Here is a 24,257-nt window from a genome sequence, read left to right as displayed (position 1 = left end):
CACTCGTCCTGCGCCAATGACTTCCAGAAAGGTTGGTCAGCGGGCCTACCCCCACCTCCTCTTGAGGTTTCCACACTGACAGCATCCTCTCCGGGAACCCCGCACTTCCAGCGCCTGTTACCTGCCGCCCGAAGCAGAGTCCCCACCGTCGCAGGACACAGGGTCCTGAGGAGCCAAGGCAGAGATGACCTCTCTGCTGGTGAACTTTGCAACCCAGCCCCTAGCACGGCGACAGGCAGTGCTTTAAAACGTTTTAAATAAACTAACCCATGTGTAGGGCTTTATATTTCTCAAGGTGGAACAATACAACGCACCGTCTGGTCAAACGTAGGTTCAAATCTCAACTGTGCTGACTAGGCGGGGAAACCTTCCAAATCCCTTCACCTCTCTGAGCTGCATTTCCCCGCCTGTAAAAATCCCCACCGATCTTCCACATTTTCTTAGGAATAAAATCCCTAACGGTAACACAGAAAACAAGGTAATTTCAGGCAATGAGAGGTATCATTAACAGAGTGACAGAGCAACAGTCCTCAAACATTCTGATCTGGGGATCTTTTCACGTTCTTAAATATTACTGAGGACTCCGAAGACCTTAAGCTTATATAGATTACATCATTATTCGCCCTCCTCAAACCGAGCACTGTTTAAAATAGCTCTTCAATTAAAAGCAAACATCTAGCGTATGTTAATGCAAATACATATTTTTATGAAAAGTATATTCTCAAAAAAAACAGTGAAGAGTTTTCACTTTTAGAAATCTTTTTAATGTCTGACAAAACAAGCGGATCCTCCTATCTGCTTCTGCATTCTCTCTGTTGCAATCAATATGTTGCGTTTCATTTTCCTGCAAATTATTTTACTTTGATAGATTGAGTTTGCTGTTTTGAGTGAAATACACCACTGTCTTGATTCATGCAAAGGCGTCAGCAATTTTACTCCTAATCGTTTTTGTACCACTAGGGCAAATGTTAACCAAGTGGAGAAACCAAATAGTACCGCTATGAAAAGATTTACCTTGCAGACCCCTGAAAGCGCCGCCGGGAACTCCAGGGGTCCACGAACCACACTTTGAGAACCACTGTGGTAGAAAAAGACTGGTGTAAAGTGAAGTTATTTGCAGGCAGGTTTGAGGAAGGCCTTTTTTAGGAAGCTGACGCCCTGAGACCTAAGGGAGGAGTCAGAGGAGGCGGATTCTCAGAATATCTGCGAGGAACACGAAGAATTGAATGCTACAGCAAGGAAAGAAGGAAATGAGCCCTAGACAAAGGCCAGATCAATTAGGATCCTGCAGGAATGTAGATGTGACTTTAAGAGAAATCCTTTGAGGAGTTTTAATCAGGGTGTGGCCCTATGATGTCCCTTTAAAGAGCCCCTCCACGGACAGGTGATGGACCTAGGCTGGGGCCAGACTACCTGGGACTCAAGTCCACCTGGAGACAAGGGGGCTGGGGAGCCAAGGACACTGGCGAGAGAAGAGGTGGGGCTCACTGCAAACACATTTTTGGGGAAGAAGCCACAAGACTTCATTATGAACCGTCTTCAGGAATAAGAGAAGGAGTATTATTCTTAAGTCCGGGGCTTGAAAACCCAAGTGAACGGTGATGCCATTCAGGAAGATGGGGAAGATTGGGGGGATCAGGTTCCCAGCCCTCCGTCAAGGCAAATTTTACATTCTCCGTCCTAAGCCTTCGTTAGAGCACCTGAGAGGCACTGCACCTTCTACTATTTTTGGCAGAGGGCACATTAACAAAAGTACAAACACTAGACGAAATGAGGCCAAAGCCAAGGCAGTGAGGTCTTTCAGAACTCCTTCCAGAAGCCAAGAGCCACTCATCAAGATTCTGAGCAGTTACTGCCCAACTACAAATCTGCAAACCTGCGCGGTTCCCCCGCCAGCGTCCCACTAAGCTCCCTAAGAGCTGTGCGAGGCGTGCGGGTTCGTGCTCAAAATTCACACGCGCTCCTGTCCTAACGTCTCCTTCATTTGCCCGTCTGTTAACTCGATCGGTTATGAGACCAGTAAGAGCGCCTGGTCGGTACGTCCCGTCAGGAAGTTTACACCGCTGGCTGGTCTCGACCTCTCTCCCTAAATGCGACGAAGGGCACAGTTAACCACTATCGATCTGCAGTTTCCAGAACTGACCTTTCTCCGTTCTGAAAACTAGTGCGTGTGTGCGCCGCCTGGCACCAGCCCTTGAGTGAGTCCCAGTTTACTCCTCCTCCGGGGAAGGGTAAGCCTGGGCCACCGGGCTCGGGGACCAGCCAGCGACAGGTACGAGCCCCGGGAGCGCGTTCCAAGTCCGCACGGCCGGATCCAGCGCCCACGCAGCCCCCTCTACGACCGCCCCGGCTCTGGTCCCCACCCCACCCCCGGTTCCCCCAGTCCCCCGGGCCCCGCTGGTGCCCTCCCGGTCCCCCGGCCTTCCAGGCCCCGGGGCCGGTCTACCCGGCCGTCCCCCAGGTCCGACCCTCCCCACCCCCACCCCACCCCCCGGGGCCGCGCGCCCGAGGGCCTCCCCAGGGCCTCCCCGCCGGGGCCGCGCAGCGAGCAAGCACTCGACGCTCCGGGGCGGCCAGGCCGGCCGGGGCGCCGCTCCCTCAGGCCCGCGGGTAGGGCGGGCCCTGCCGCCCGCCCACGCTACGCGCGGCCTCGGAGATGGCGGCGGGGCCCGGCGTCCCCGCGACCCGCCCGGGGAGGGCGCCTCCCTCAGGAAGGCCGCCCGCCGCCCGGGAACGCCGGGCCGGGCTGGGCGGCGGGCGGGCCGGGGAGGCCGGATCCCCGCGGGCGGAGGACGGCGGGGGAGGAGGGCGGCCGGGGGAGGAGAAGGAGGAGGGGGAGGGAGGAGGGCGGCGGCGGCGGCGGCGGCGGCGCGCACCTCGCCCCCGGCCCCCGCCGCCGCCGCCCGCCCGGCCCAGGAAAGTAGGCCCAGCCCGGCGGAGGGGCCCGCCGCGCCGCGCCGGTATCATTCCGCCCGCGCCCTGCGGCCCGCACTCGGGCGGCGGCGGCAGCGGCGGCGGGCGCGGCGGCGGGCGCGGCGGCGGCGGGCCCCGGCCCCGCTCGCCGCCCCCGGCCCCGCCGCCCCCGGCCCGGGCCGCTCCCGGCGCCCTCCGCGCCGCATCCGGGGACTATATTCGCGCGGAGCGGCACAGCGCGGCCGGCCCGGACGAGGCCGCTTACCGGTGTCGCCGCGCGCCTTGCTCTCCTTGGGCTTCGGGGGGCGGCCCCGCGGCATCGTCGGCGGCGGCGGCGGCGGACCACCCCTCGGCCGCACACACACTCACACACATACACTCGGCGGAGCGCGCACGCGCGGGGACCGGCCGCGGGGACGCGGCGCGCGCCCGGCCGAGCGACGGAGGCGGGCGGAGCGGCCCGGAGGGCGGGCGGCCGCCGAGCCCTGTCTGGGCGCCCGCGGGCCTCACGGGGGGAAGGCGCCCGAGGGAGCGAACGGGAGAGCTAGCACCGAGCCGACTTCGGCGGGTTCCATGGCCCGGCGGGCCGCGTTAGGAGCGTTGGGCGCGGGTGCGCGGTGGGGGCGGGGAGAGGCGCCGTGCGCATGCGCGTTCCGCCGTTCGGGCCTGGCGCGGCCGGGCGGCCTGCGGGGCCGTGGTCGCCTGGCGGCCGCCGCCTCCCGCGGCCGGCCTGGGGGGGAGCGGGAGGGCCGCGGTCACCCTCGGTCACCTTGGGCCCCTATGGCCTGGCAGGGCGGGCCGCGGTCACTCTCGGTCACCCTCGGCCCTGGTCGGAGGGGAGCTGCATGTGGACGTCCTCCGTCACCCTGGGTCCCAATGGCCGGCCTGGGGGGAACGGAAGGGCCGCGGTCACTCCCCGTGCCAGTGGCCTGAGGGGGGGTGGGCGACCGTGGTCCTCCTCGGTCCTGGTCTGAGGGGAGCGGGCTGTGGTCACCCTCGGTCACCCGCCGTCCCCACGTCTGGCCTGAGGGGGCGGGCATTGCAGTGTGTCAGGCCGAAGCCCGCAGCTGGGACAGCCGCCGGGAAAATCGGAAAGGTGGCCTTTGAACTGGAACAGGTGTTGAGAAAGCGCTTTCCCGGTGGAAGCAACACACAAGAAGGAAAAAGACCAGGGTCCTTGACGTGCCAGGTGCCCCGGACGTGTCCGTGTACGTTTACGCGTGTCACTTAAGGCAGGGAACACCCGGCACGTCGTCCTGCGGGGTCTCGCGGGAAGGCCTCTGACACCCGCCCGCGGCACACGCTTCACGGCCGAACTTAGAACCCAGGCGGCTGGACCGGCGAAGACCGCCCCAGACGTCAGTGATGTTCCTGTCGTCGGGTGTAACGCATTAAAATGTACACTTTCAAAGGTGTTGGTCTTTTATTTCTGTTGTTGCTCATACCAGCTTCCACAGAATTCCGACACCAAGGGGACAACAAAGAGTGAGGTGACGTGATGGCACAAGGAGCCAAAGAAAAGTAAGCAGAGGACCCTATTTGAAAAGAAACAAGCTCAGACAAGTTATCTAACCAACATCAGCTAGCCGAGGAGTGGCAAATGGTACTGAATGACGTTTGATCCGCTGTTTTTAACGTTTTGGTGTTTTTCACAATCCTGCAAATACCATTTTACAGATGATACTGAGGTTCGGAAGGGTTAAGTAATTTGATCAAGAGAACGTAGCCTGTCAGCAAGTCCAAGGTGCAAACCAAATCTCACTGGTTCGTCCCATGTACACAGTTGCATCAAAGCAGAAATACACCTAAGGTTAGACAAAATAGGACAGTATTAACGTGTGTATCAGGGCTAGCATAGGTATAAGGCTGGGAAGATAGACCGGAAGCAGATCATAAGAATTTGTAAGTCAACTTGGATGATGACGATGTGTATAAATGTATACCTGTTTTGTTCCAAAGAAGATGTGAAGCACAGGAAAATACAAATGAGGAAATTGGGATGAAGGAAGAAAGTAGGAAACCAAAGGGAGTAAGTGCCTAAACTAATAAAGTCCAATGTACTTATAAAAGGAGACTAGGAGTTGCACTCCAGGTGTCTTAGCCCAAGAAATAGGCATGATTAGTTACAAGATTCTTACTTACCCATAAAAAAACAGCTGTATCCCTATCACTGTATCCCTATGTAGTTTCCTACGATTGTTTCTTTCCTTACCATCCGTACGCATACACAACAGATCTGTAAACCGAGGCGATTTGACTTCTTGTGATTTGGATGTCTTTTATTTCTTTTTCTTGCCTAATTGCTCTGGCTAGGACTTTCAGCACAATGTTGAGTACGACTGCTGAGAGCGGACACCTTTGTCCTATTCCTGATCTTAGAGGGAAAGCTTTGAACATTTCACCCTTGAGTATGAGGGTAGCTGTGGGTCTGTCATATATGACCTTTATTGTGCTAAGGTACATTCTTTCCATACCCAATTTGTTGAGAGCTTTTATTAGGAAAGGATGTTGAATTTTGTCAAGTTCTTTTTCTGTGTCTATTGACATGAACATGAATCTTTTATCCTATTAAAGTGATGTGTCACATTAATTTGCATTGCTTTCCAAGGATAAATTACATTTTATCATGGTATATAACTCTTTTAATGTGCCAAATTAAGTTTGCTAGTATTTCATTGAAAATGCTTGCATTTATATTCATCAGGGATATTGGCCTATAGTTTTGTTTTGTTTCGTTTTGCTTTCTTGTAGTATCCTTACCTGGCTTTGGTATCAGGGTACCCTGGCCTCATAAAATAAGTTTGAGAGTATTCCCTCTCCGGTTTTTTGGAAGAGTTTGAGAAAGATTGGTGTTATTCTTTAATGTTTGGTAGAATTCACTGGTGAAACCATCTGTTACTGGGCTTTTCTTTGGTGGGAGATTTTTTGAGAGAGCAAGCAGGAGAGAGGCAGAGGGAGAGAGAGAGAATCCCAAGCAAATTCCACACCCAGCATGGAGCCAGACGCAGGGTTCAATCCCATAACCATGAGATCATGACCTGAGAGCCAAAATCAAGAGTCAGACACTCAACTGACTGAGCCATCCAGGCGCCCCACCTCTGGTGGGAGACTTTTTTTTTTTTTATTAGATTTAATCTCCTTACTCATTGGTCTGTTCAAATTTTCTATTTCTTCATGAGTCAGTCTTGGTAGGTTGTATGTAGGTTAGTTTCCTAGACTCATATTCCTAGATGTCTCAGAGGGTTCCATGGAAGGCTGCTCTTTTATTCCATCTCATTTTTAAATTGATACCTTTAGAGACACAAAAAGGGGGACATAAAACCTATGCTCCCCAGAACCATCACACAAGGCACAGCTGGAGAATAGGACCAACAGTCTGGAAGACTCCTAGGTGCTCCTCCCTGAGGCTGCCCTCTTCCTACAGGTATCTGCTCCCCTGACACTGATAACCATCCCCTTGCCTTGATGATTGCACCGTCTTTTTAGATGGCTTTAAATTAATCTATTGGTCAGTTGGTCCAGCTTTTCAACTTTCAAAGTTTTTCCAAGTTCTTCTGTGGCTTGTATCTTTGTTCATATTGGGTTTGTGAGATTAACCGGTGCTGATACATACAGCTGGAGTTCATTTATTTTCACTGATGGACAGCACTTCATTGTAAGACTATGCCACAGTTTATTCATTCAATCCATTGTTGACAGACTTTTGGGTTATGTCAAGTTGTTTTTCTGTTGTTTTTGTGAACACACTGCTATGACTATTTTTGCACTTGCCTTCTGGTGTTGAGTTTTTTGTTTTGTTTTTTTTAACACTGGATGAAAAATATTTATTTTTTGCTTTCAATTTGTTCCATGTCAACTAAGTTTACTTCCCTCTACTTTCTTGCCTTTTCTGGACTGACATTTTTTTTTTTTCTCATTCTGCTTTTTCCCTTTTGCTAGTTTGAAAATTATATTCTCTATTCTGTTAAGGGTAACTTTAGAAACTTCAAGATTATACTTATGAAAGTAGAATGTTAATCAATACCTTTAGTCTTCTCCTAATTCATATACTATTGTTTTTTGGTGTTTCAATTCTACTCTAAAATGCAGAAGATGTTATTGTTTTATTTGTCTCATTTGTGTAAATTACTTACATATATTCCAACTTTTTTTGTCCTCTACATTCCTCCTTACACCTCCAGACTTCATCTCCTATCTCTGTCGGTATCATAGACACACTTCACAATTTCACTTAGTGAACACGGCTTAGCAACAAGCACTCTTACATTTTTTGTCTACCTGACAATGTCTTTATTTTGTCTTCATTCTTTGAAGATACTCTTTCGGGTTAAGTAATTCTAGGTTGAACGATTCTTTCAATCCACTGAAAATATTCCACTTTTAACTTAGCTTCTGTTGTAATTGATGGAGAGTCAGTTATCAGTCTTCTTTCTTTTCCACGTCATTCCCCTCCCCCTCCCCACCACTGGAAACTTTTATGACCTTCTCTCAGCCATTGATGCCTTGCGTGTTCGTTAAGGTGTGCCCAAGTGTGAATTCATTTATACATTCAGGGGTTCACTAGGAATTCTCACGGATTATTTCTACAAAGATGGCCCTAGCTCCATTCTCTCTCTTTCTCTTGGAGTTCCAGCCAGACTTATGATAGGCCTTCTCATTTTATTCTCCATTTTTCTTAACTTTCCCTTCGTATTTTCTCTTTTTCTCTGTCCTCCACCTTGGATGATTTTTTAATATTTCTTTTGCAATTGACCAATTTTATCTTCTTCTATGTCAGTTAAACCTATCCATTGAGCTTGATAATTCAATTATGTTTTATCTTTTCTAATTTGGTTATTTTTCTAATCTACTTGGTAAGCTTTTCCAACTTTTTAATGACAAAATTATCAAACAAGCAAAACAGCTCGAAAATAGTATAATGAACTCCCATATACTGAACACTTAAGATTCAACAGTCTTAATATTTTGCCATACTTGCTTTATCTATTTATTTTTCTATTGTCTTTCGTTTTTCTGGTGTGTGGTTTTTGTTTCCTGTTATTTTGTTTTTGCCAAGCTATTTGAAATAACCTACAGATCACTTTATCCCTAACTGTGCCAGCATGACTCTCTTAAGAATTCATGCATTTCTGGGGTGCCTGGGTGGCTCAGTCAGTTAAGTGTCCGACTTCGGCTCAGGTCATGATCTCACGGTTTGTGAGTTCGACCCTGTGTCAGTTTCTGTGCTGACAGCTCGGAGCCTGGAGCCTGCTTCCGATTCTGTGTCTCCTTCTCTCTCTGCCCCTCCCCCACTTGTGCTCTGTCTCTCTCTATCAAAAATAAATAAATGTAAAAAAAAATTAAAAAAAAAAAAAGAATTCCCCCACTTGTGCTCTGTCTCTCTCTATCAAAAATAAAAAATTAAAAAATTAAAAAATTTAAATTTAATTTTTATTTTATTTATTTTATTTTATTTAAATTTATTTATTTATTTATTTTTAATTATTTTTTAATTATTTATTTATTTTAATTTATTTAATTTATTTTATTTTATTTAAATTTAAAAAATTTAAATTTAAATAAAAAATTAAAAAAATTAAAAATTAAAAAATTAAAAAAAAAAAAAGAATTCCTCCACTTGTGCTCTGTCTCTCTCTATCAAAAATAAATAAATGTAAAAAAAAAATTCAAAAAAAAAAGAATTCATGCAGAGCATGAATATTCTTGCAGAGCAACAATATCATTACTATACGTAGGAAAAGTACCAATACTCTCCTAATATATTTACTATCCAGTCCAGATTCAAAGACTCCCAATTATTTCTAAGGTTTCTTATTTTCCCAGTCAGGATCCAAAAAGGGCTCATGTCTTAAATTCTTATTGTGCCTCATTTTATTTTTAATAGCTTTGCTGAAATATAATTAACATACAATGAGCTGCACATATTAAAGAGTAAAGTGTGATAAAACCTGACACATGTATACAAATGTGAAGTCATCAGTACAATCAAGATGTGAACATATCCTACCACCCAAACACTTCCTTGTTTCTCCATGCGCTCATCCCCTCCCTGATCCCCAATTCCCAGACAACTACCGTTTTTTTGTCACTGTATTTGGATCACATTTTCTATAATTTTATATAAATGGAATCATACGATATGTATTCTTTTTGCCTAACTTCTTTCACTCACAATAATTATTTTAAGATTTACCCGTGTATTGTAGGAATCAATAGTTCATTCCTTTTTATTGCTAAGTAGTATTTATTTCCTTTTTTTATTGATATAATTTACATATAACATATTCATTTCAGGTGTATAGCGTAATTATATGTAATTGTATATACTGCAAAATGATTCTGGTAAGTCTAGTTAACATCCGTCACCACACAGAGTTACAATTTTTTTCCTTGTAGTGAGAACTTTTAAGATCTACTCTCTTAGCAAATTTCAAATATACAATACATTGTTACCTATTAACTACAGTCACCAGGCTGTACGTTATATTTTCAGTTCTTACTCATTTTATAAAAATATGGAATGCTTCACAAATTTGAGTGTCCTGCTTGCACAGGGGCCATGCTAATTTTCTCCGTATCATTCCAATTTTTTTTTATTCCAATTTTACTATACATGCTGCCAAAGAGGGCACTGAATAGTATCTCATTTTATGGATATACCACCGTTTCTCAATCCAGTTTCCACTGATGGGCGCTTGGGTTGTTTTCAGGTTTTGACAATTATAAACAGGAGCCAGACGAGGTGATCAAACGAGGCACCCTGTGCGGGACACTCAAGGAGGTGCTCCCTCTCAGATTTGTGCACATGTGCCACTCCTCACCTGGTACAGGCCCTGACTGTACACAAAACTGTTGGGAACATTTGCACTGAGTCTGGCCACCGGCCTATGTGTTCATTTTTCTTGGGTAAATACCTAGGAGCAGGATGGCAGGGTCATATGGTAGCTGTTTCTTCAACTTTTTTCAAGCCTCTAAACTGCTTCCCAAAGCAGTTATATCATCTGACGTCTCTACCGGCGACGCACGACATTTCAGTTGCCCCACTCACTCACCAACACTTGGTGTGGTCAGCCTTCTGGATTTCAGTCTTTCTAGTAGATGCGCGATGGCATCTCACTGTGGTTTTTATTTGCCTTTCTCTAATAACTAATGGTACTGAGTATTCTTTTCAACCTGCTCATTTGCTATCCATGTATGGTCCTTGATGTAGTGTCTGTTCAAATTTTTGCCCATTTTTAATTGGGTTGTTTGTCACACCACTGAGATAAAGAGTTATTTGCGTATTCCGGATACAATCTCTCTTTCAGGTATATGTTTTGTAGTATTTTCTCCTAGCACGTGGCTTGCCTTTTCATTTCCGTTACAGTGTCTTTTGAATTGCATAAGTTTTTGCTTTTCTTGAAGTTCACATTATCAATTGTTCCATGCCTGTTGTGTCATTTCAAGGAAACTTTGCCAAACCCAAAGTCACTAGGATTTTCTGTGTTTTCTTTCAGAAGTTTTAGCTCTTATATTTAGGTCTTTCTTCGTTATGAGTTGATCCTATATATGGTATGAGATAAGAGTTCAGTTTCATTGTTTTTCAACAAGTGATCCACTTGTTCCAGCATTATTTGATTAAAAGATGATTATTCCTCCATTGAAATGCCTTGTCAACATTGTTTAAAATTAATTAATCATATATGTACGGGTCTCTTGTGGACCCTGTTTTATTACTTTTTGTGTTTAGCTTATCTCCAATGCCACACACATTTCCTGAATTTTAAAATCAGCTTGTCAATTTCAAAAAAAAAAATTTTTTTTAAAGCCAACTAAGATTTTGAGTACAATTGCTTTGAATCTGGGGCGCCTTGATGGTTCAGTGGGTTAAGTGTCCAACTCTTGATTTCAGCTCAGGTCATGATCTCACAGTTTGTGGGATCAAGCCCCACATTGGGCTCTGTACTGACTGCAAGGAGCCTGCTTGAGATTCTCTCTCTCCCTCTCTCTCTGCCCCTCCCTTTCTCATGCTCTCTCTCTCTCTCTCTCTCAAAATAAATAAATAAACCTTAAAAAATTGCTTTGAATTCATAAATTGATTTGAGAGAAATTCACACCTTAACAATATTGAGTTACCACAATGTCTCTTTCCACTTACTCAGGTGTCTAATTTCTCTCAGCTATGTTTTCTAGTTTTTGGTGATCAGCTCTTGTCCATCTTTTGTCAAATATATCCTTCCTATTTCATATATTTTTATTTAAGTTTCTTTATTTGAGAAAGAGAACACAAGTGGGGGAGGGGCAGAGAGAGAGAGAGAATCCCAAGCAGGCTCCGTGCTGCCAGCACAGAGCCCAACACGGGGCTTGAACTCACAAAACCAGTAGACCATGACCTGAGCTGGGGCCAAGAGTTGGACACTTAACCGGCTGAGCCCCCCAGGCGCCCCAGTATTTCACATCTTTGATGTTATGTTAAACATATTGTTTATGTAGTTTCAAACTGATTGCTTAATTTATTTTTTGATATTGGTTGTTTATTCTGAAACCTTGTTAAACTTAAAATAGCTTTTTCTATAGATTCCAAAAGATTTTTTTTTAAATAAGTGATTATGATTTCTGAAAATAAACTGTTTTACTTCTTTTCCAATATGGAACCTTTTTTTCTTTCTTTTTCTGGCTTTATTGCACTGGCCAGAACTTTTTTTAAGTTTTTTTAAAAATCCTTTTAATGTTTATTTCTGGGAGAGAGAGACACACAGCACGAGCAGGAGAGAGCAGAGAGAGAGAGAGAGAGAGAGAGACAGAATCCAAAGCAGGCTTTAAGCTGTCAGCACAGAGCCTAATGCGGGGCTCAAACTTACAGACAGCAAGATCATGACCTGAGCTTACGTCAGACGCTTAACCGACTGAACCACCCAGGCACCCTGAGCACTGGCCAGAACTTCTGATAATAGCTATAGTACTAACGGGTAGATGGCGTAATAGCAACTATCTTTTTCCTCCCTGATATGAGAGGGGAGAGGATTTGGTCTGTCACTATTAATTAGGATATTAGCTAGAGGTTTTCTGTAGTTGTTATCATATTAAGGACATTCCCCTCTTTTCCTAGATGGCGAGAGCTTCCATCATGAATGAATGTTGTTGCATTCACTAACATTTTGTTATGAACTTTGGCGTCTGTGTTCATGAGGGATATCCTCAGTCTGTAGTTCTTTTGTTTTGTTTTTATTCCTATTATGTGTTTTTCTAGTCTTTGTAACAAGTTAATACTAGTCTCCTAACAGGAATTGTGAAGTATTCCTTTCTCTTGAATTTTATGGGAGAGGTTAGCGTGAGCACACTTTTCAAGTCTTATAATGTTTAGACTTTTCAATTTTGCTGCTGTTGTCTTTTTCTTAGCTCCCAAGGATTAAGTACCAGCAGACGGGATCCAAGCTAAGGCTAATGAGGAAGAAAACAAAAACATTGGGCATCCATCATTTGCAGCCAGGCATGTTTACATGTTTAATCTTTTAGTTGCCCTAGGTGTAGAAGTGTGCACGATGACTCCCACGTTACAAGTCTGTCAAAAGATGTTAAATGAGTTGCCTAAGATAACACAGCACAGGAATTCAGGTGGGGAGGCAGGTGTCGAAGTCTCCAGAACCTGCAAACTAAAGTGTAGACCTAGAGTCTGAGAAACTAAGATCTGGGAGTGTGAATTTAACATCACTGCAGAGTTGTTTACACTCACAGCTTGCCCATTGAACTAGACTCTGAAATCCACCTGACGCTGCAGCTGCCTGGAGTAGTTTCAAGAATAAATTGACTTAGTGTGACACGTAAGAAAATGGAAATAACATGATAAGTGAACCAACAACAATAATGATATACAATGAGCAGACGAATAAGATGATTGCTGAGTCCAAGGAGAACTCCTAGTGATACCAATCGGCCCCATCCTGTGACTCTTTCAGAAGCACTCAGTCGCCCAAGAGAACGGGCACAGTCCACACACGAGGGGTGGTGTAAAGACTAGCAAAGAACGGATGGGGGGCGAGGGGTGGGGGGAATCTACGGCCTAACCGCACGATTGCAAAAAGCACAATCAGCTGATAGGAAATAAGGCATGCTGTTCAGACATTCAAGTAAGAAAGCAAGTGATGTGTGAATGCCTGGAATAATAAGGAAAGATGAGGCTTCATGAGGACGCAGAACAGGGTCCGCAGCGGTGATGGGAGTACAGAGGTGGGAAAGGAAAGTGCTATCAGGGAGGGGGCGATGCCCGAGGGCAGAACAACTGTGAGTGACCACAGGTTCCTGGGAGTAAGCGATTGCTTTGTTCTGTCTAGCGCCTACCTACCCGTCGTCTGCCTTCTATAGGGCCCACTGGGCACTCACGACGCACCAGGCACGACACCTCCCTCTTTCACCACACAGTTCCTCCACACCCGTGTCGACCAAAGTAACGGGTAAAGAAAATGGGGAACACGAGGGGTTCATCTACCAGAAAGTTAAAGTGGTGTTGGAAGGAGAAGGCAGATTTTAAGTTCTTTATGCCAAAGACTACTCATCACAGAGATAACAGCGTTCGCTCTCTTAAACTGTATACACTAACGGATTCAGTCACGGAAATGCCCAAGAAAGAACAGGCAAAACATCAAACTTCTGAAAAAAATTTCCAGATTGTCCTGGCAATACGGACAATGACACACTTAAATTCAATTTGGGGGCGTTTGGAAATTTCGCAGTCTTTGCAAGTTAATGCTTATTCACCCCCTTTCTCCAAAACGCTGTCTGTGTCTGTGCTGTCACCTGACCCTTATGACACCACGTGAGACGGACAAGGGGTCATGAGGACACCGAGGCCCAAAGGGGTGAAGTACCTCTCTTGCTCGAGGTTCACGGAAGGAAATAGCAGAGCTGTTCTCCAGACACCCTCCCATCTGCACCCACACCCGCACTGTCTCTGATGTCCATGTTTATGCCCCACACCCCACACCGGCACCTTCCAGCCCCTTGGTGTCTTAGACTGTGTTTTACTCTTTACGCACCTGCACCGGGGGCTGAGGCAGAAATCCCCAGCTCGGCTGCGGCTCCCACTTTCTAGAAGGCAGCAGGTGCACACCACGCTCACTCCTCACACAGGGCATGTTACTGCGGCCCCGCAGTTCAGGAATGTTCTTTCTCGCGGCATTGCTTAGTGCCTCGCGGTGCAGGGAGCTCAGCGCGAGCACCCCGCGGCTGCAGACTCTCCCACAGAGGCTTCCTGGGGAAACGTGATAACCCATCTTGGAAGGACAACCGCATCCAGCCCTCGGACACAGCTGTCCAGACTCCTTCCACAGTCCGCAGCCGCCCTTCCCGGTGAGCAGAACACAGCGCCCTTTGACGTTGCTCGGTGGCCCTTGGGGAATCTTTCAAATTTCCGTTCCAGAAAAAGTCCCAGAGCAGCGTCCACGAGGAACTTAGGTGACATGGACTATTGTTCCCGAAGTAGAACCCGCGTGAGTGCTTCCATTTATACGACTCAGCACCGGCCCCACGGAACCCCACAGGAATGCCACAACTGTTCGGGCCCGCTAGCCTACGGTCTCGGCTGACAGCTTCGATTCATCCTTCCAGAAAATCCGAGGCTGTCTTCATTCTGGGCTGGAACAAGTGCCTGACCACTTTTCTCCCGAGTAGATAAAACACAGAAGGGCTCTTAATTATGCCTCATATTTGGGGGCAGGAAACCCTCATCCATTCAGTTGCTCCCTAAAAATAACAGTTTTATGTAAACAGGACCTTTCTGCCAGCCAGTTAACCTCGGATAACCCCAGCCTCACTGCCCAGGTGGGAGGCCGTAGATGCGCCATGAACCAGATCTTTTTACACACTCAGCTCACAAGAACGTTCTACGGTCGACGTTTTGCGGCCATTACTCGGTGGAGCTTACAAACTTCCAGCACATTTCCTACCGTGGCCTCCCCGCAGCTGCTGACGGTAACCTTCTCATTCCAGATGTCAGGCTGTGCGACCCGAGGAAAATCACCTTCCCCTTCTCGGTCTCAAATGGCAAAATTAGAACTAAGAGCTGAGCTCGTGCTCTCTGAGGTCCCCATGCAGGTTTGGTGCGCTCTATGCTATCACCCCTGTATGCTTCAACCAGAAAACATCAAACACAATTTTTTTAGGAAGAGTCTGTTGAACACATACATTTCCAGGGCTCCCTGCCTGCCTGCGGATCACAGGTGTGAGAGTCACGCTTGCCTGTAACAAAAACACCAATGTGCTAACAGTTCACTGGCAAACTCAGACCCCAGCTTCATTTGTGTGGCTCCGTGGTGCCAGCGCCCCTCTCTGGGAAGGTCAAGAGCACAGGGGCAGCCACGTTGAAAGAGAGGACAGCATCCTAGCCCGCTCGTCTTCAAACCTAAACACAGCCGGCCCACTGCCCGGGAAGGTCTCCCTGGGGCCAAGTCTGGGGACAGACAGAGGGCAGGGGCTGTGCTCCGACGCCCCACCACCACGGCCCCTTCCTGTCCCTCTCCCGGTGTCCTTGAGGACCCCGGGGCTCACCCACTGCTCACACCTGTGGAGCGTGCCTCCCCCTCGCCTCCACTGCAAGACCACGTGCGCTCTTCCCTCTAAACGCATTCTCAGCTCCCTCGTCCTCCAGATGTCCTGGGAACCCCCAGGGCGGGCCCCCACACACCTGCTCTCTTCCCGCGCTGCCCATGCTTCCCCTGACTCCTGGTCCCCGTGTGGGACCCTCGCTCAGCTCATGCCCCATTTCACCCGGCTGTGGCCTGCCCTTGGTTGCCCCCCACCCGTCCATCCGTGGTCTCAGCCAGCAACCCCCTGCGACGCACTCTGGGCTTCTCAAGCCGCTCAGGCCGTGCGCCGTGGAGACCCTCCAGCACCTGCCAGGTCTCCCTGCACCCACGGCCCAGCGTCACCTGGAAGCCGTCCTGCCGAACCGGGACGACCTTGCTCCCGCCGAGCTTGCCTCCGGGTTGAGGATCTAGGTTCCCAGGACACGGTTTGCCGGCTTTCCCGCGCTGCTCCCCCCCCCCCCCCCCCGCCCGCCGGCTCCACGGGGCGCCTCGGGCTTTCCTTGCAGCCAGTCCCCAGAATCTGCTGACCGTGGCTCCGTGGCTCCTGCCCCTGCATTGTCCCCGTGGGGTTAACCTCTGAGTCATCCTGTCCTGCCAGCAAGGTTATCTTTCTAGAGTGTAAACCTGACCTTTCCACTCCTAAACCTAAATATTCGGAGGGTCCGCCAATTCCCACGGTACGGATTTTAAACTCTGTTTTGAAATACATTAAAATAAAATAGGGGGCTCCTGGGTGGCTCAGCCAGTTAAGCATCTGAGTCTTGATTCCGGCTCAGGTTGTGATCTCACAGTTCATGGGATTGAACCTACGCTCTGGGCTGACAGTGCAAAGTCTGCTTGGGATTCTCTCTCTCCCTTTCTCTCTCTGCCCCTGCCCTGCTCCCGATTTCTCTCTCTAAATAACTTTAAAAAAATATTTCAAATACCTTGTGTAATGCTGAACTGCACAGAGGTGTATAAACACTAACACCTGCGCACTCCTCACCCCACTTCCCCCGACATCACAGGTGGAGGTGTCCTCACAGCTACTACGTCGCACAACTCCAGGGCACGCGCACAGGGGCTGTGCCACTACCTGCCCCCAGGCTCCCCTCCACCAAGTCACCCCCAGAGACGGAGCCGGGGAGCGTGTGTCGGCCCGCACGCTCCTCTCCACGGGGCCGCTCCCCCTGCGCTGCTGAGCTGCATGGAGTATCACTTTGCCTCCTCTTTGCAGGCGGCATTGTGCTGCGTATACTTGGGCATCTGCTTCCTCTCTCCATGTTGTGATGGCAGACGTATTGTCTTCACTTTCCCTGCTGCAAACAGTTCCATTGTACGACGACACTGCAATTTTCTTATCCCTTCTGTCGATGAAAGTTAGGCTAATTTTAGTTTTTTCTTTGCTACTACAGATAATATTGCCCCGAACATCGTTAAAGCGCATCTCCCTGTGGATACAAATACCCTGGGCCGTAGGCATGGACTTGCTGGGGTTCAGCGTGATTTTCCAACATGATCACAAGAATTTATATTCTTATCAGCGGTGTCTGAAAATGTCTGGTGTGCTGTGTCCTCATCACCATCTAGTATTTACCAGACTTCTCAGCTTTTGCGGACCAGTGAGGTTGTGAGTTTTCTTCATTTCTAGTGAGGCGAAACCTCTCACTTGTTTTTCTCTTTGGTGATTTGCCTGGGTTTTTTGTTTTGTTTTGTTTTGTTTTTTTTTGCTTTGGTTTGGCTTTTGCCTATTTTAAAAATTCAGTTGTATGCATTTTCATTGATCTATTGTAATTCTTTGTATATTCTGAATACTAATAGTTTATATGACAAATATGGGTAATTTATCAGATAGATACTATCTTATCAAAGAAAATCAAGTTTCAATTTGATCATAATTTCACATATCAGCCTTTTTCTCATCCCAAGGAGATTTCAAGTTTTTCCATCAGGACATTCATGATCCTTTCTAACTCACCTCAAGAGCCCTGCCCGGCTTCCTAAGCCCATGTGTCCACCCGCCACCCATGTCCCCCACATTCGTGACGCTCACGGCCTCCCAGGCTTCCTTCCATCAGATCCAGCTTTCTCCCTGCCCCTCCCCCCCACCATGGGGCGTCCTGGCCATCCCTTTGGTAATAGCTCGTGTTGGTTACCTGAGCGTCTGTTTTCCCTACTAGATTTGGGGATTTTAACCCCTTTGCTCAGGTAGGGGGATTTGTAGGAGGTGGCAAGGCCGTTCAGACTCAGGATCAACATGGGTGGGGGGCGGTGGTCTGAGTGCGGATGCACCCCCATCAGGGCGGGAAACCCAAGAGCAAAACCAGGTCTCGCGAGAGTGCTGGAGAGTCCAGAAGCACACTGCAGACCGTTCATCATCACTGCCAGGGCCAGGGTGTGGGAGGGAGCGCGAGGGGAATCTCAGGGAGACACAGGGAAAGAAACCTGGGCGGGGGGGGGGGGGGGGGGGGAGGGGGGAGGAGGGGGGAGGCACAGGGCGGCAAGTGAACAAGGGGTGCCCAGGTGCAGTTAAGAGCTCACAGGCGGGACTGCACTCCCTTCACCTTAAGTGTATGTGGTGGGGGGAGGGGGATCCGCCCCAGAGCAGCCTCACCCCTTCACCCAGCACACTGTGCAATCACCATGGCTGATGCCGGTCAGCGCCCCCTTCTGCATGCCCTGGCCTGGGTGGGCAATGCTTATCCAGAAGAGCAGGGCTGGGGTCCTCCCCCACCCACCTTCTCATCATAAGATCCAGGGATGATGGTTTACACGCAGAAAGGGGAAAAGGGAAAGACAGGAACAGAATTGAGAAAATGAATTAGAAATTGGGTAGAGGGAGGGAGGAGAGAGGGGGTGGAGGGATGGGGAGGCAGGAAGGGGAGAGGGGGTGAGGGGAAGGATAGGGGGAAGGGAAGCGGGGGACGGAGGAGGGTGAGATGAGGGAGCGCCACCTGGTGGCCAGCCATGCCACCGTCACTTTCTCAGGACTGGAGCCATTTATTACAGGGGCCTGACCTCCAGTGCTGGAACCGTGTTTGGCACATACTGGCTGCTTAGAATAACAACAGGTACCAACAACTTGGAAGGTTTTTTTTTTTTTTTAATTTTTTTTTTCAACGTTTATTTATTTTTGGGACAGAGAGAGACAGAGCATGAACGGGGGAGGGGCAGAGAGAGAGGGAGACACAGAATCGGAAACAGGCTCCAGGCTCTGAGCCATCAGCCCAGCGCCCGACGCGGGGCTCGAACTCACGGACCGCGAGATCGTGACCTGGCTGAAGTCGGACGCCCAACCGACTGCGCCACCCAGGCGCCCCTGGAAGGTTTTTTTAATAAATAGATTCTTTCTACAGCTTTAGATTTACAGAAAAGTTGAGCAGCTGGTACAGAGCTCAGGTACGCCCTCCCGTCATCACAGATCTCTCCTGCTAACTAACAGCATCTTGCATTAGTTGGTACGTCTGTGACAGTGAAGGAACCAATATCGATACATTGCACACCTTACATGAAGGCTCACTCTTGGTCTTGGACACTCATTCTGCGGGTTTGGACAAACACATGTCATGTACCCACCATTACGGGGTAGAGAACGGTGTCAGCGCCCTCAAATTTCTCTGTGCCTCACTCACGCGCCGCTCCGCCTTCCCCACCCTGGATCGCCTGGCAGCCACACATCGTCACTTACTGTCTCCATAGTTCTGCCTCTTCCAGGAGTCACAGCACGTGGCCTTTTCCGACCGGCTTCTTTCACTTAGTGATACGCATCTCAGCTTCCTCCATGGATTGCCGTGGCTTGAGAGCTCACTTCTTGTTAGTGCTGAACGACATCCCATTGTCTGCAGGGCCCACGGTTTATTTATCCATCACCTGCGAAGGACACTGATCACCTACAGGTTTTGGCGATTATGAATAAACCTGCTCTGAACACCTGAGTGTGGGATTTTTCGTGGACATTATCTTCAAAACCTTTGGGTAAACACGAAAGAGCACGACTGCGGGGTCGTGTGTATGGGAGGCATGTTCCGCCAAACCGTCGCGGGCAGTGGCCGCCCGCAGTGGGCGCTGAGCGCGCGCTCCGGGACTCCGCACCCGCCAGCACGTGGGGTCGCGAGAGCTCCAGACTCAGGCCTTTCTGACGGGCGCGTGGTGGTGTCTCCCTCTTTTCAATTTGCATTTCCCTGATGACACATGACATACGGCATCTTTCCATGAGCTTACTTCCCATCTGTACGTCTTCTCTGATGAACTATTTGTTCAGGTCTTTGCCCATTTTTCAATTTGGATTGTTTGCCTGTGGTTGAATTTTAACTTTGTATATTTTGGGTACCAGTTCTTTATCAAATACGTTTTGCAATATATTTTAATATAAATGAAAGAAACGCACAGATGCTTCACTCAAACATATTTGTTGGGCTGTCACTTAAAATCATCTCCTCTGCCATCTGTGGTATATGTACAACATTTGGGGAAGTATTACCTAAATCTTCCGATGAAGGGGAAACGGCAATAACAGATACATTTCTGCGTGCCTATAATTAAAGCAAAATAACCAGAATAGTGTCCGTGGAGGCTCACTTCCCACAGGTTGCAGCCCTGATCAGACATCTGTTTCAAAACCAGGGGACTATTCTGACCCATGGTGCCTGAGGCGTAACATACACAACGTCTGTTCCATACGGCGTGGCTTGGGGATGCACCGACATGCAGATTTAAATTTGTTTCACAATGTTTGATACCTGTTTTAGTCTCTTCAGACTCCTATAATAAAGTAGCACAGTCCGAGTGGCTTATACACCACAGAAACTGATTGCTCACCATTCTGGAGGCTGGAAGTCCAAGATCAAGGAGCCGGCATGATCGGGTTCTGATGAGAGCTCTCCTCTGAGGCACAGACGCGGTCTTCTTGCTGTGTCCCCTCGTGGTGGAAGGGGCCAGGGAGCTCTCTGGGGTCTCTTTTCTAAAGCACCGATCCCATTCATGAGGGTTCCACCTTCATGACCTAATCACCCCAAAGGCCCCAGCTCCTAACACCATCACCCTGGGGGCTGGGTTTCCACACATAAATTGGGGAGGGCGGGGTGCCACAAATATTCACTCCATGACAATACCTTCACACAACAGCTGCTCTCACAGAGGTAGGTCTTCGTAGTAGAATCGTTTTAGACATGATGCCTATACCGAAGGTGAGTTGGGTTTTTTTTTTTTTTTTTTGGAAAAAAAATTTTTAATGTTTATTTATTTTGAGAAAGAGGGAGGGAGATCAAACAGGGGAGGGCAGAGAGACAGAATCCCAAGCAGGCTCTGTGCCCGATGTGGGGCTCAAACCCACAAACCTGGAGATCATGACCTGAGCTGAAATCAAGAGTCAGACGCTCAATCAATCGACCAAGCCACCCAGGCGCCCCTACCAAAGAAAGGTGAGTTTTAGCTTGAAATGATGTACAGCAAACGCCATGTAACTTTCTGTTGCATTCCAGATCTCTCCAAGAGATATTCTGAATAAGGACACCACAGAAAGAGAATGGAGAGAAGGCAGGAGGCAAGTTCTGACGGCGAACCATCATGCACGATGTGTTAGGTCTCTTAACTTCTCGGAGGCTCAGTTTCTTAACCTAAAGTAAGCGATGGCTAATGTTCTCTCTAAATCTGACACTTTTATGATTCAATGATTTTTGGAGCTCACCTTTAAGACACAGGAAATTGCTACATAAAAAACTGCAGAAGTGGCAGGGCTTGTGTGACATTTAGCCACAAGAGGAAGGAAACGCAACTTGCATTTTACCCCAGCTGAGACCTGAAACCAACAGCACAGTTGTAGCAGAAAATCCCAGGCCCATCTGAGCTCGTCGTGACGAGTGCATGATGAACACCACGTGCGTGGAGCCACACGTGTAGCAACGAAGTACAGATAAAACCTCCAAAGACAATTTCAGTCTAAAATGAGACGACTGCCATCATTCCAGGATGACGAACACCAACGGCCCAAGCCTGATCTGACAGCCCAAGGCTGATCTCAGGAGCCGGACCCACCAGCCCTGGGCACCGGGGGAGCCGATGGGCTGAAGAATCCCCCTGACCTTGTGTCTTGTCTGTGGAACAAGGGGGGTGTTCGTGCCTCCCTCCGAGGTCGTCACGAATTGTAAACGGCGTGTGCAGAGTACCTGCAGCAGCGCCGCGGCCTTCAGTAGAGGCCAGCCTCTGCCGCGCGGCCACACCCGCTTTCTAGCACCGGGCCCTGCGGCACCACGCCGGCCGCGACGCTGACTTCCTGGGCCTTTCCCCCCTCCTCCAGAGGCGCGTGCTCTCAGCTCTCCAGATGCCCGCAGTCGGTGACTGACGATTTCCCCGGAGCAAAAGGAGAAAGTCAGAAAATTAGGTGAGGCGCGGGATATTTCATAGTGGTTGAAATTTCAATTAGGACCCGAAACGGATAGTGACAGAACTGCTCTCAATCCATGAAGCACGAAGGAACTCCTTCTCACTCCCTCACTTTCTATATGATGAGAATGCTGGTAGCAGAGGGGCCTTCACCTGCTTCGACCCAAAGCAGGGCTGTGACAAAGGCTTACGTGCAGGTGCTGTATCTGGGAGTGACTCCAGGGAACAGAACGAGGGAAGGAAGGCCAGTGCAACGTATTCTCTAGTTGTGGCCACCAAGGACCCTCTGGGGGCCTCCTGAGGAGCATTATGGGATGTATCCCAGGCCCACCTGCCCGGCTGACGGAAAGAGAGGTCAGGGGGCCGTGGCCACCCTTATACTTCGGGGTGGCTCTTGACCAAGTAGAGCTTGGCATAAACTGTGCCTTGACACAGACACAGCACGGTTCTTCTGCTGAGCACGGTCGTCTGACATGGGCCTTCGAGCCCAGAAATAGAAGTAAAATCCCCCAACAACAACAAAAGGGGGCCCCGAGCGTCTAGCAGCCGCTGGCCTAACGCTCGGGTTTCCCATGCTAGGAAAGCTGCATTATTTCCCTGCCCCGGCAATCACATGGAAGACGAGAGGGGGCAGGGCGGGCAGGCCCAGGCACCGACTGCAGACAGGAGACAAGGCAGCTGAAGAAGGCGGCAGGGGCGTGATGACTCAGGGGCCGCCGGGGCCGCTCTGTGCTTCAGAAACAGCGCCAGGGAGAGACTGGCCAACGCTGGCTCAGCGCTCAGGACGCACTGCGTATGTGCCCACGGGCTCGGCCACTTCCTAGGTCTGTGTGCTAGCGGGCAGCCTGCGTGGCCACGCTGAGACCTGTTTGTTCAGTGGGAAATCGAGGGCGGGTATCTGGATTCATGCAATCAGGGTAACTAACCGATCACCTGTGGGAGACGCTCACAAGGTCTGCACCATAGAAAGCAGACAATACGTGTGTTCCCACCCATCTCAGCAAGCTGTGGCCTGCAGGCACACGTCCTGGTTCCACACCATCCTAGAAGCCCACGTGTCCCTGAGTCACCACCGGGCTGGGACCAGGTAAGCCTGAGACACGCCCCCCCGCCCCGCCCTCCACAGGGGCCTCCTCCCGGCTCTGACAGGCTGGGGAGTCCCGGACACATACAGGGGCTGCAGGTTCCCCGACTGTGCTCCACGGACACGGGAAGCGTGCGGGGGGGGGGGGGGGCGGCGGCAGCCAAGGAGAGTCTGGGTCTGAACCACGGGAACGACGCACACCTTGCTCTGGGATTCCTCCTTGGCGGTGTTCCCACCCCGCGCTCCAGCCTCGCAGTACGCTGGCGTCGGGTGGAGAACAGACAGGAAAGAACCAAGTAGGATCACGTAGGCACATCAGAAATAAAGATCTGTGTGAATAAGGTGGCATTTCTGTTCACGGCTGCGCTGGAGAGAAGCGTCCGTCCGACTTTGGCTCAGGTCACGATCTCACGGTTTGTGGGTTTGAGCCCCGTGTCGTCTCGGGCTCTGTGCTGACAGCTCGGAGCTTGGGGCCTGCTTCAGATTCTGTGTCTCCCTCTCTTTCTCTCCCCTCCCCTGCTTGCGCGCTCTGTCTCTCAAAAATAGACATTAAAAGAAATTTTTTTTAATGTCATCTCAAACATGTCATATAAACGGGATCATCGATCGCCAGGAACCACCAGAAGCTGACGGAGACAAGGAAGGATCCTTCCCCTAGAGCTCAGTCCTGCCTTGACTTCAGACTCCTGGCCCCCAGACTGAGGGAACAGGTCCCCGTATGGCAGCCCCAGAGAACAAACACAACAGAGAGAAACTGCAAACGCGCACCCGCAGATGTACATGGGAATGTCGTATTCATTCTTGAACAGTGGCTCTGCTCCTGGGAGAAAAAACCAGGAGACATTTCACACAGCCATCGAGAGGAACGTGATTAGTATATTATGATATAAGCAGAAAACACAAACAGTCAAAGTGGAGAAATTACAGCAACATACAACAGCATGTAAAGTAAGTTTCAAAGACGACACACCACAGGCCACTATTTTGCAAAGTTAAAAATCAACTAGAAATCTACCTTCTGGAATATATGCACACATGTAACATGACATGATGCACTATAAAAAGAAACACAAGGGAGAGAAGAGCCCAGGGTCCCCTCAGCTAGGACGGGCGGGCACGTGGGCTAACACAGTTATTGGCGAGGATCTGGCCTTCGCGCTGTGCCTTGTGCTTACGGGCGCTTACCTCGTCGCTACGAAGACACAAACTTAAAAAAACATGCACTAGGGGCGCCTGGGTGGCGCAGTCGGTTAAGCGTCCGACTTCAGCCAGGTCACGATCTCGCGGTCCGGGAGTTCGAGCCCCGCGTCGGGCTCTGGGCTGATGGCTCAGAGCCTGGA

General features: G+C 49.3%; 1 protein-coding gene and 1 non-coding gene across 10 annotated transcripts in view; both read right to left on the bottom strand.

Moving 5' to 3' along the window:
- The window catches only part of ZNF236 (zinc finger protein 236), a 108,160-nt gene extending 104,329 nt beyond the window's left edge, over window positions 1-3,831 (bottom strand). For 6 of the 9 annotated variants that reach the window (XR_006707516.1, XM_045457766.1, XM_045457767.1 and 3 more), the window contains exons 1-2: window positions 3,722-3,831; window positions 3,179-3,682 (exon numbers count right to left, since the gene is read on the bottom strand). Coding sequence is in view for 5 of the 9 variants with exons in the window: in XM_045457766.1 (XP_045313722.1) it covers window positions 3,179-3,233 (55 nt within the window). In the remaining 4 variants the exon portion in view is untranslated. Of the gene's footprint in view, window positions 1-1,014; window positions 2,349-3,178; window positions 3,683-3,721 lie in introns of those variants that run through there. The other 3 variants (XM_045457770.1, XM_045457768.1, XM_045457769.1) reach the window with 3 other exon arrangements.
- Window positions 3,832-9,422: 5,591 nt separating this feature from the next.
- LOC123588671 lies at window positions 9,423-9,525 on the bottom strand. Its single transcript, XR_006707974.1, has one exon. It is a non-coding gene; the product is annotated as a U6 spliceosomal RNA (small nuclear RNA).
- Between the last annotated feature and the right edge of the window lie 14,732 nt (window positions 9,526-24,257).

This window comes from Leopardus geoffroyi, chromosome D3 (assembly GCF_018350155.1).
Source record: "Leopardus geoffroyi isolate Oge1 chromosome D3, O.geoffroyi_Oge1_pat1.0, whole genome shotgun sequence".
NCBI lineage: Eukaryota > Metazoa > Chordata > Mammalia > Carnivora > Felidae > Leopardus > Leopardus geoffroyi.
The sequence above is the reverse complement of the archived record's forward strand: the minus strand, read 5'-3'. Positions and strand labels throughout refer to the sequence as shown.